At 37.4% G+C, this 12757-nt stretch overlaps 1 protein-coding gene across 2 annotated transcripts; it reads right to left on the reverse strand.

Moving 5' to 3' along the window:
• Positions 1 to 1904: 1904 nt before the first annotated feature.
• cndp2 (carnosine dipeptidase 2) lies at positions 1905 to 10201 on the reverse strand. 2 transcript variants are annotated; one of them, XM_034705080.1, is made up of 12 exons: positions 10044 to 10201; positions 7869 to 7946; positions 7370 to 7513; positions 7077 to 7239; positions 5715 to 5803; positions 3754 to 3954; positions 3539 to 3623; positions 3249 to 3409; positions 2994 to 3158; positions 2723 to 2864; positions 2399 to 2546; positions 1905 to 2108 (listed from the first exon to the last, which is right to left on the reverse strand). In XM_034705080.1, the coding sequence occupies exons 2-12, from the start codon at positions 7926 to 7928 to the stop codon at positions 2042 to 2044; spliced, it is 1425 nt and encodes a 474-aa protein (XP_034560971.1). In that variant the 5' UTR covers positions 7929 to 7946; positions 10044 to 10201; the 3' UTR covers positions 1905 to 2041. The 2 variants fall into 2 exon arrangements, with proteins under 2 accessions (XP_034560971.1, XP_034560969.1); XM_034705078.1 differs by having other exon boundaries at positions 9995 to 10201.
• Between the last annotated feature and the right edge of the window lie 2556 nt (positions 10202 to 12757).

The raw sequence follows: 12757 nt of genomic DNA on the forward strand, positions 1-12757 counted from the left end.
GGGTAAATGTTGGGAGAGTCGTGAGTTTCTTATTTAATCTTAAGGTTAATGAAATGGTTGAGCCTGCCAGAAAACGCTTACGCGTCCTCCACAAAAGCTCCGCCTCCCTCTTAAAGGGACAGTCACAAACTCCGCTTTTCACTAACTTTTCAGTAACAAGGGTCAAATCTCAATCTTTTTTAAATCCTAATCTGTATATATTAATTTATTTATTTTTCTCATTTATTATTTTAATGTTCCTAATTTATCCTGAACATCTTTGCTAATTTTCCAGATGTGCCGTCGTCCTCTTATTCTGAAAACCTCTTTTATTGTCATTTTAATGCTTTTATTTACTTATCCATTTTTATTTATTTATTTATTTTATTTATTTATCCGTGAAAAACTCTCAACAATGATTTACTGGTCTATTTCCTACCACTTCATTCTGTTTAATTTACTTAGATTCCTTTACACCTCTTGCGTTGCATTTTGTTTTGCATTGTTAAAGTTCCTCCTCCCTGTCGAAATGTTTGCTATGTTATGTGAGCCATATTTTTTGTCAAAGCACTTTGTAAACTTTTAAAAGGTGCTATATAAATAAAGTTATTATTATTATTATTATTATTATTATTATTATTATTATTATTATTATTATTATTACATAACATAGCATGCCTTGTAAGCAGTTTTGGTTGGAGTAAAAAAGGAAAAAAAAACGTATGTTGTTTTTTTTATTTAGACTGATATGAACATCAACACTCTGGAACTGGCAGACAGTCACATCCAAGCTGAGGGAGCAAAATACCTTGTGGAGATGCTCACCATTCAGCACCTGGTATGTCATACTGCGAATCCACCGCTAGATGGCAGACGTGCTTTTCGGGTGATATTTTGCGTGACTTTTGGTGTGGCGTTTAAAGTCTGCAAAAATGCCCACTTATGGAAAGGGGGCATAAAGGGCTCAACCAGTCAGAGATAGATCCCTCACACACTTGATGATTAGACAGTGGGACAGACACTGAATGCTAGTCAGTGAGTGCTTGAGGGTGGACATTGAGATTGGGCCAATATCATAAAAACAACATAACGTGCACTTTGTTGTGTACTTTACACAAGTATTTCCGTTTAAGCTTTCTTTAAATTAATTAAGACATACACATCAGAGAGACATTATATAGTTTTTTAAATATCTTCATCAATTAGAGAAAGAAAGCAGCTTGGCCCCGTCTTGTTTCTACTGAACAGGATTAGAGCCACTGAAAATAAAATTGAGGGTAGAGTAGAAAATAAAAATAAAAGGTTGATCCATCCGAGCTGCACTGCACCCTTATATAGCTTAAAGCTAAGCAGCGGCAAGGATATGAAGGACTCTTTCTAGCAGCAAAGTGAAGTGATGGTGTAATTTTTTTTCTGAAATTAAAGACAGAATTCTGACAAAAAAATTAACACCTTAAAAAAAACCTCCAAAAAACATGTTTTTCTGTGGTACTAATCATCTTCCGTATGTTTCAGATAACTTTTGTTTGAAGATCAAAAGTCACCAATCAAACAACACTTATTTAGTCAATTCAGCAACAGGTTGAGGCTTCTCATTTTGAGTCTGTAAGTGACAAAACATTTTTCTAAAGCTAACTCAAAACCTGTTGAGCAGGCTGCTGAAGCCAAAAGCTGTTTGTACTGTTGCAAATATGCAACATTGATACCTTTACTTAATAACATAATGTAGTAAAGACTTTTGAAACAAGGAAAGACTTAGTAGTATTTAAGGTGTTTAAAGTCTCTTTTAATTAAGATTTGTTTCAAAAGTCTGAAGTCTTTCCTCTAATACCATCATTTTTTGTGTTATTGGGGATTACTTTGAGCAGACGTGTAGTGCAATGCAGTAACAACAAAACAAGCAATAATGAAACAGGAAAAAAGGGTAACAAAGAAAAGGGTTTTATTATTAGGAGGCGGTGGGTATAAAACTATTAACCGTGGAAGGTAAATCATACCACAAGGGTTATGGTTCTGATAGTGAGGATGGACATATTTTACATTTTAATACTAATGCATTGCTTCATTCCAGCTGGGAAACCTCATGGAAGTATGCACCCAGCATCTTGACTCCCTGAATGTAGTTGATTCTAAAAATTGAAAGAAAAAAACAAGGATGAGTTTACTTCAGCTAACATGTCAGCAAATGTTTCTACTTACATGAACGGTAGTTAACAAAAAAATCCCAGTTATCACATCTCATTTTCATTATTTGAGGAAACACATGACGGGAACTTATGCAAGTTCTTTAACTCGCACTTAATTCAACATAAGATCAAACAGAATGAGGAGGTAACAGCAAGAATCCCACAATCTTAAAATAATCTTTCCTTTATCTTTATTCATTTTTTAAATTAATGCTTATTCTTGTTAAACATACCTGTTGAGCTTTTCATTTTGGGAGTGAGCTCCATCATCAGAGGATCCCACAGGGAGCAGCATGACATTACGACCTGTAGCCTCCTGGAATGTCAGGGTGACAGGGATGCTTCCACCTTCACGGGTCAGGTCAGGCTCCACGCCAAAGACTGCAGGACAAAGAGGAAAGGAAAAAGCCCTCACATCATTGAGGATGGAGTGTAACATAAAGAAAATCATCCCTCTGCAACTATGAGGGGAATAAGAGATGAAAGAAACATCTAGGTGCATGTCTTTTGAGAAAATGAATCCTTAAATTATATATTGCATCTCTCAGCCGCTGTACCTGTCTTCATGGCCTTTCGGCCAGCCATGTAGTGTGGATGGTTAAAGTCAGACACCCAGGCCTTAGCTCCATGGCCCATGTAAACATTCAGCTTGTTGGGACTTCCCAGTTCAGAAAACTTCTTCTCCAGGTGGCTGATAACCTTTAAAATTGACAGGAAGAAAACATGAGTGAAATCAAAGAGCCAAGAAGATTTTTAAGACGTTTGTGTGGAATGTCTCTGCATCTAAATTGAAACATTTCAGATGGAGTGACAGAATAATCAATCTACCTGCTTCTCCACAACTTTGGGGTCCATGTCAGGGACAAGGCGGATGGAGAACTTGCCAGTAACCTTGCGGGGAATCACAGTCTTGGCCCCTGCTTCAGCAAAAGCTCCCTCAATACCATGAAGAGAAAGAGATGGGTATCTCCAGCGGTGCATCAGGATTTTCTCCTAAAGGAAAGATGAGAAAAATTCACCTTTAATTATGATGAATTACCAAGCAATACTTCAGAGCAGTGCAGCACTATCCTCATGCCTTGCCTTGGTGTCATGAAGCAGCTGTCCAACTCCAACATCTTTGCAGTATTCATCCAAGTCAAAGTCGATCTTCTCATACAGCTTTTTCTCATCATCTGTCAGAGGGGCCACGTCGTCGTTCATACCAGGAACCAGAATCTTCCCCTTCTTGTCAACCAGAGAGCCTGTGAGAGAAGAGAGACACACAAGTGTTAAAACTCTCCTAGTGCACTCTTTATGGAAGCAAAATGTTCTAACCAGAGCATATTAAAACAGAGTTATGGGAATTGTTCTGAATAGTATGATTTACTTGCCCATGAGTGCAATCAGGTCGGTCATGGCTTCGTGGACAGAGCCACCAAACACGCCTGAGTGCAGGTCTCTGTCACCACACTTCACCTTTAAATTTAAAAACAAAACACCATTGTAATGTGTGTCACAAAAGCATAAATACACACCAATGTATCAATGTTATACTAAAGCACTTTGTCTAATTATAAATTTAAACATCACTACATTCAGACCCCACCTCGACAAAGAAGTAGCAGATTCCTCTCAGACCGTAGGTGATGCAGGGTTTGGTCTTGCCCAGCCAGTAGTTGTCAGAGATGCAGACATAGTCCACATCCTTTAAGAAGGTGTCTTTACGGGCAAACACCAGCTCATCCAGGCCTTCAGATCCAGACTCTTCCATTCCCTCAAAGCAGAATTTGATGTTGATGGGAAGCTCCTGTAATATAAAGAGAGATCAACAGAAAATGAATGAAAGTTTGTTAGATCAGCAGGATGAAGGGGCTGTTTGAGAGGAAGGGTAGAATATTTTTTATTCCCATAAAACACACTGGCGATGGTTTTCATGGTGAACTAAGAGTAGTTAATAACAAGTAGCAGGTGATGTGTCTTGGTTTAGTCATAAAGTGTTGGCTGGATAAGACACAATTACAGATTCTTTCCACAGACCTTTGCTCACTTACTCTGCTGACAACACTACGGTTATCAACAAGCAGCTTCTGAATGAGCTCTGTACTTTAACACTGGGATACTTCATTTCTCAGGGTGGTGTAGAATCATTTTGGATCATGACTTCTTAAAACACATCATGCTACATTAGAATATTCCATATCTTTAGTTGTTATATATTGTGTAATCCATCACTGCAGGCTATTATAAACAGTCAACAATCTGTCCTGGAATAAAATATCCATGTTCTCATGAGATATTTTCACCAAGTGTCCGATGGCATCAGTCTGTGATATTTTTGTATTTTCACTAAAGAGAAGCAACTTCTCCTCTACTTAAAGTCAACCTGCCTCATGTCCCTTTGCAGCATTTTGCTTTTCAAAATTGAGCTAAATCAATTTGCACCCAGACTAAAATCTCATATTATGTACAGCGTGTTTGACTAATAGCTACTGTAAAGTCACTGGTTTCATTTCATTCGTTTCTCCTGCATGCAAGTCGTGATTTCCCCTCCCTTCAATCACTGGGCTTTTTCATAGAGCATGCATGGAGCTACTGGTAGAACATGCTAACTTCACACAGGAATGTAGGTTGTAAAATCCAGCCGAATAGAATCCCTGGATTAAAATGAAGGTAAGAAAGCAGCAGCAGAAGCCGTGTTGTCGTTGCCTTTCCAAAGAAAGTGAGTTTGTAGATCTCATACAAAAAATCCAGCATGTCCTGCAGGTAATTGATGCTTCAGGCTGTGTAGATTACCCCTTAAGTTTTGCTGAGTCACAGTGTTTGTATGCTTTCAAAATGAACAAGCAAATCCTGATTGTGTTTATCTAACAATGCAACATCTTCAAAAAGGCAGCTTGGGAATACATACAAGCTTACTTCTTCCTGCTGAGAAGGAGACATCTTTACTTACAGCGGTGTCAGATTTGTATATCTCTTGCATTTTTTTATCTTTGTATATATTACTTTAAATTTCCAGCGCTTTGTTTAAAGCATATTCTAAATGTTTTGAACTTCTGTACAATTTTTTTAAATGTTTATTCAGGATTGATCCTTTCTTTCATTCCTACTCTCTGTTAATAATCTAATATTCTGACCTTATTGTGTTTAAGAGCAACTGTAATCATTGAATAACATAACATAGAGTACCGCCTAGACCTGCTCTGTTTGTAAAGCGTCTTGGGATAGCATTTGTTGTGGTTTGGCGCTATATAAATCCCGATTGATTGATTGGTGTGAAATAAAGTAGTTTCTGTTTAATCAAACAAAGGGATAGGTGTGTCATTCTTTAATTAAATCACCGCACTGAGTTAATCAACAAATTCTGTCGGCTGGTCTTGATGTTCCCATCACAACTCAACCACACCCACTTCTGTTGGAAATTTTGTTGCTTAACTGGGTTATTTTCACACGACATAATGAAAAAGAAACTGAAAGAAATGTGTTGTTAAAGCTCCAGAGTGAAAACAAAGAACAGCCTTGCTCCTTGGTGGGCAAGAGAAGACAGTATACGTCAGAGGTGGACTGTACCTGTTGGATCTTCTGGTAGGCTTCAATACAGTTGAACCAGGCCAACACTGGACCCTTGTCATCTGTGGAGCCTCTGCCATAGAGTTTACCTGCAGAGACAGAACTGCGCTATAATTTAAAGCCCTTTAACTTCCTGTAGATAAACCGACTGAAGGATAAGCTCATACATTTATTTGGGTTTTTAAAAAAATCCTTGATTCCCTTTTTTTATACTAATAGGTCCTCTAGATATTTCTGTTATGCAACTCAAAAATATTCATGAAGATTCTTGATTGCAGTTGACACACTGCTCGTGCAATGAAGAAACAAGTCCATATCCTGACAAGTAAAAGGCAGATCTATTAAACTCTACACTGCTGGACACATGACATAAGCAAGAAAAGTGCTGAGCTGAGCAGACAGAAATCAGACAGCAGGAAGTGAATGTGGTTCTTTCTGTCAGCTGACTGTCACCATGTCTACACTGGACAACTTTGGCATTGGTATTTGTGATACAAAAAGAATGACCTTGATTCTGACAGTAAAACCCTGACGTCAGTCAAAGTCAAATAAATGTGTCTTAATAATTAAGCATTAAAGTTAACACGCCTTATCTTTAATGCTTCATCTGTCAGGAACAGCAGATAAGAGAGCTGATCTGGTTAATTAGTGCTGATAAATTACAAATGGCATCACAGTAGAATTTAGATCCACCTTTATCAAAAAAATCTGTTACCTTATAAAACATTTACCAAATAAAATTCTTCACTCAAACCCTTTAGCCTTCTATAAATCTGATTGTTTCTCTGTAATACTTCAATACAACATTATTTGTTCAACTTGGCCTGTGAGGTTTTGCAGATAAGACGTGATTAAGAACACTTCTCTGCCCTAAAACAAGAGGCCACTAGGCTGGACTTTGTAGCAAACCGTGATATCATCACAAGTACGAGGGTGATAAAAGCTCAAAGAGCATTTCAACAAGATGTTACATTAAAGTCCGGGTGATGAAAACAAGCTCTGTGGTCTCATAGGCAGGAGTTCAATGTCACTGGTGTTTGATACAGAGTGTATTTAGTGTCATTTGATTCCATAGCTCAGTTATGGCTCATGTTCCTTTAACTGTTGCATCTTGTCTGCAGCTCTTTTATTTCAGCGAGATTTGATACAATGAGTCTGCTAAAGCAAAAGCAGGGTGTGTGATTATGAAAGACTGGAACAGAAGCCTCAAAGACAATCACATCAAGTCTCACATTCATGCCAAAAGAGCATTCCAGTCTCCTTAGTAACTTCCAGTAGCTTGTTGTTGTTATTCAGTGGCAGACTTTTAGGATCATCCTGAAACTCAACCAAAGGAGAAACCAAAACAAGTTCTGCTCTCACCGTCTTTCTCCACCAGAGTGAAAGGCTCCGTATCCCAGCCGTCATCTATGTGTGCTGGCTGGACATCAAGATGGCCGTAGATACACACGGTCTTCTTGCCCGGGTCGGACCCCAAACGACCCAGGACGATAGGAGGGAGGGGGATCTCTTCTCCAGAGGGGAGCTGAATGCATGGACAGAAACAATAGCTTTTAGTAAAGGGTGAAAAATAACTGAAAAGAAATGTAGCAAACTGCCAACAAACAAAACCAGATTCAAAAAAGTGCAACATCTACAATCTTGCACACTCTGACCGTCTGTTTGCCGATGTCCACCATCTCCACTGTTCCCCCCAGCTTCTCAATGTCCTTGGCTGCCATCTCCATCATCTTCTTGATCTCCCCCCGTTTCTCTGGCCAGGCAGACACACTCTGGACCTCCACCCAGTCTGCCAGGCGCTAGAAAATGAAATAAAGTTCACAAATGTTTTAATATACTCTGGGAAAACATGACAAGAGGATACAGTTTAAGGCTCAACATTCACTCTTAGAAGCGGAGTTAAAGAGAAGGTGACTAAAAGTATTGAGATCTACAAAAGCAGCTACAGTTAACATGCAACAATTTAATGTCATGTGATCCAGCAGCTTAGATTTAAGGATTCAGGGCAAACAGTGACCAAGAGTAAATGAGTGACAGAGGTGCTTATAACTCACGATCTTCAATCAGGCTGATACATTCGTCTGCAGTGTGAAGTCATAAAGTGACTAGATTTATATTCACTACAACATCAAGACCTCTTCAAAATGAGCTTACCTTAACATACAGATCCTGGTGTTCGTCCACATACTTGAAAAGTGTTGGTAGATGAGCCATTTTTGCCAGTGACAGGAGCTGAGGGTTGAACAGGCAGAATGGAGTAAGAGTTAATCTCACACCCTGGGCTGTCTTATTGTAGGACAAAAACTCCACCCCACCCCCTGCAAACCTGCTGGCTGCAGCTGTTTTATGGCTCCTCTGTCATGCACCAACCAAAGTGGTCATAGTGACAGAGGAGCAGGTTTCATATCAGGAAGTTGGTGACAATTTTGCCATATTTAAGTTACAGCTGAGTGGAGCATTATTCTTACTATCATGGAGAAAAATAAGCATAAAGGAAATACAAAAATAATATGCAACAACAGCAGAGAGGTCACTTCTCTTGCAACATTATTAAACTACATGACACACCGTTTCTGTGGTGAATTAAAAAAGAAAATCAGAAATTAAGTATAGCATACTGCTGCAAAATTCAATCACTTTCAGGCATGACTCAGACTAAAAGATCAAGGCAAAACTTGTAACAAAAGGTGACTTGGCATCTTAGCATATTTTTTACAGTCTATGCTTAGCATACAGAAACTAACGGCAGCACTTAGACTGCAAAAACGACTCAAGTCTTACCGAGTGTATTTGTCTGATTTCTAAATGAAAAATCTCACTGAAGATAAACCAAAGTGACCAGACAAGTCCAGATAGTAGTCAGAAAAGGCCTAAATTGCTTGTAATGTGTAAAAAAAATAAAATAATTGCCAGTGCAAGTACGTTTCCTTGATAAGTTTCTTAAAATAAGATTTAATACTTGTTTGAAGCTATTCATTAAAAGCAATAACACTGCAAAAATTCCAAATCTTACCAAGTGAAATGGTCTCATTTGCCAAAATGTCTTATCCCACTTGATTTAAGATAAATTTACTTAACAAGTAACATTTGAGCAAGATAGAGGGACTTGTTTTAAGACAATGCATCTTAAATATCTTGTTAAGTCAAACAATCTTGAAATTATCTTGTTTTGAGTTGTAATTTAGAAGAAACAAGGTTTATTTTACATTTCATAAATTTTTCAAGACAAACCCTTTACTTGATTTAAGTAAATATTATTGGAGAATCTATCAGAAAACTGCTCCATTGATGAAAGAAAGAAAGAAAGAAAGAAAGAAAGAAAGAAAGAAAGAAAGAAAGAAAGAAAAGATTTTGTTTTTAAGGGTGGGTTACAGTTTTCAGTCATGGTTTCATCTAAATCAGATAAACATATACATCCTCAAACTACATGCACACAATGAAACACCTACTTTAGAACATAGCTGGCTTATCTGAAAGAACAACATTACTGAATATTAGTATATCCAGCTTACTATGAGAAGACATTATATCTCAAAATGCTCAAATTAAACTTTGTCATCTTATTTCAAGTACAAGACGGTCTTAACCCTAGAGAAGTGCTGCTATAATACAACTCGAATTAAGGTGAATATATCTCAAATGAAGAAGTTGACATGAAATTTATTAGGGCAAAAATCTTTTTTTGAGTGAAAAATTCCAATTGTTAGCTTATTCTGAGAAACTAAGCTTTAAAATACTGGTAAAATATTGTTTAAAATAAGTTTTCCTTGCTAATTTTAAGATCACAGTTTTCTAAATATTACGTCTTATTTTAAGAAATCTTACCAAGCAGATTTCCACTTGTTCTATTGGCAGATTGCCTATTTCAATGTACCTTTAAATATGTTTTTTTTTCTTGGAGGTGCATTTTTTCCAGTGTAGGGCTTCGGTACAATACTTTGTAACGAAACATGCATACTAGTAGAAACAATTGTAGCCTAAACTAGAACATAAACTGAGCCTCCTCTGTGTGGATCCCTCTCTAATGTTACATAGACACCAGAATAGATATTTAACCAGGTTTGGAGTTTATTAGAAATGGGGCTGACTACACGTAAAGAGCTGACAGGGGACATGTCAAGCTAGTTGCATTAGCTAGTCGGCTAACCAACATTATAATCACATAAAGAGTAATTACTTAGGAAGCATACAGTTGCACTGAAATAAGGGTCAAGTATTCTTGATGACAGTTTACGTCACATGTGAAGAACAATGACATTTAGATACTTAAAACTACTCACTTCGTGTTTTATCTCCGTCCAGCTGATGTCTACATGTGACGCTCCTCACCTGACACACACTTCCTCTGTTTCCTCCAGATGCCGACACGTAGCTGACACGATCTGTATTTTTTTTCTTAACTTGAGTTTTAACCAAAGAGAAGAGACTTCACCCCTCTGGTAAATGTACAAAGTGGCTATTTGAATGTGTCATATAGCAAAGGATTGTGGGTAAGTGGCAGATGCTTGGTCATGTTGTTGATCCACACGGTCCAGAATGAAGACCGAAAATAACATTTCTCCACATTTAGCTCCAAAACATGAAAGTGAATTTTTAAAAGTCACTTTTTTTTTATCACATTTAGAGGAATATTTTTGATCTTCTTCACATTTAATTTTGTTGTGAAAAATGTATTAAAGCTGCTGTTAGGAACTTTTGATTTATATCAATTTCGGCACCCCATTGTGGACAAAGTGATACCTCTTATCTCTTGTTCTGTACATGCAAAAGTAGTGTTTTCAACAAAAAACTCTCCCTGCTGTCTTTTAACAGCCAGATTTATCACTCAATGATTATTTGCCATGAAAACAGCCGAAAAAGGGTGTTTCTAAAGCCAAATGTCAATCATGTGGTCTGACACTTACCCCCTCTGAGTGGTTTAAGGCATTAAAAATGACAACAGAGAAGGTATCAGTGTTATTGTTTATGGTTTTGTTTGCTTTTGAAGGTCATAAATGTGATGGAATTCAGCAACAAACTGGACACTGGACACAGAAGACTCAGGAGACTCTGACGGCTTACGTTGAAATAGTTTATGTAGAACTTGGCCAAGGAGAAATAACATAACAGTACACAGGCAGGAGAGTGCAGTGCAATGCCAAGTCAGTTCTGCCAGACAAAACCCTTGGCATGGTATTTATTCCCTCTGAAGACGACACTAAAGTTAGATAACCATGTTTGGACAATAGGAACACAACAAGTAGGAAGAAGACCTGTGCTCTAGTTCTGGAGACAGTAAGTCTGCCATAACCATAGACTGTAAAAAATAACACATAGATAAAGACAGGAGCAGGGGGAGAGACCTTGACTACTACCCTGACACGATCCCGCCCGTCACAGATGACATAGGAAACAAGTTACTCTAAACATGACATTTAGACTGAAAGAATACAATAGTTAAACATTCTTAGATACATATATATAAGACTATGAAAATTCCACGACAATAAAGAGGCATCAGTGTCGGTTTCAGTGTGTTTCTCAGCTGGTGAAAAACTCCTCATAGTGCCTTTAAGTTAAAATAATTGTTAAATCCAAATGCTAAATGTAAATATAAATGTTAAATATAAATATAAATATTAGATATAAATATAAATGTTAAATATAACTCTAAATGGCCTTAACAGAGATGCAATCTTTTGCCTGGACTTAACCCAGAACCCCTTTGCTGTGAGGCAACAGCACCAACTACTACACTGTGAGAAGTCTGAAATGTTGCTATGCTGTTGTTCTTTATTAGACTCAGTCAACACAACACAAAACAATGCAGCCATTAGACTCAGATCTCATGCACAAATATTTCCCTAAAAAAAAGTCCAAAGTCAAAAAGAAAAAACTAAAAATATAATAAAAAAAATAAAATTTCATTTAAAATAGATACAATAAACTTGAAAGAAAAATAAAGAATGTTTTTGTGTAACATTTTGGAGTTTTAAGTTTGGTCCACTCCTGATGTGCTGTGGCTCCATCCTCACATCTTGATAGGTTATTTACAGTTATACTTTTCAAATCCATTCATTTACATCTATATGGCACTGAACACAAGAGGACCCTGCATTTTCTTCATTTTGAGAGAAGCCTAGAGAACACTTTATCCACAAGAAGGGCTCTTTAGAGTGTAATTTACCGTGATCCCTAGAGAGCCTTCACTCACATTTACATGCTTGAAGGGGCACTCAAGAGGGCCTGTGTTGTTTACTTTGTTTATGTACCATCATGTATGGTTGTTAATGTCTTATGCGTTTATGATATATAATCTTGATGCAAAGCAATTCCCTGAGGGACAAGAAAGGACTCATTCATTTATCAACTGAAAAGACACTATGGAGGTCCTGCATCAATTTTCTACACTTGGAAGGAGAGCCTACAGTGCATCTTCTATTTCACCAGAGTACATTTTATCATGGTATGTCTATTTAAAAAAACAAAAACAGGGCTACATCCAAGGTTGAAGGGCAAGATATCTGTATTATTTTTTTAGCTCACTTGACCAATCTTCTGGTGCAATAGTTAGTTTCATTTAAAATTAAAATCTACAGGGTGATCGTTATTCAGAGTGCAATATATGTGGAATAAAAGTAGCGAATGGCCTGCCAAGAGCATTATTCAGACCCCTTTTACTTAGTTTTTCCAAGGCCATCTTAATGTCTTGATCATCTAGTGTTGCACCATTTTTAGCTTCAAATCAGATGGTAGACCAGGTTATTCCAAACCACTGAGGTCCTTCAAAATGAAGGGTGAAGCCAAAAAACAGTATGCAGGAAATAGAGCTAAACTTTGATTAAACAACATGGTATAAACCCAGTTATATCTAGTGCTTTTCACTCAAGCCAGATATGACCCATAAGGTCACAAGGTAGAAAGTTTTCAGAACATTGGTCACCATAATTGATGTAAACACCAATACTTGTTTTGAGTCACATTCCCTTCCAACTGCAAGGTTTCTTAGATTGATGTTTATTACCCAATCATGAAATTTCAGTTCAAATAGAAACGGTCACCCA

Source organism: Notolabrus celidotus, chromosome 16, assembly GCF_009762535.1.
Source record: "Notolabrus celidotus isolate fNotCel1 chromosome 16, fNotCel1.pri, whole genome shotgun sequence".
Lineage (NCBI taxonomy): Eukaryota > Metazoa > Chordata > Actinopteri > Labriformes > Labridae > Notolabrus > Notolabrus celidotus.

Bases quoted from the DNA above. Each gene is read 5' to 3' on its own strand.
- cndp2 (XM_034705080.1), bottom strand. From the start codon at position 7,928: ATGGCTCATCTACCAACACTTTTCAAGTATGTGGACGAACACCAGGAT. The intron at 3,955-5,714 runs GTACAGTCCACC...TTTATATTACAG, and splicing joins CCTACCAGAAGATCCAACAG to GAGCTTCCCATCAACATCAA. The intron at 2,547-2,722 runs GTACAGCGGCTG...TTTGTCCTGCAG, and splicing joins CCGAAAGGCCATGAAGACAG to TCTTTGGCGTGGAGCCTGAC.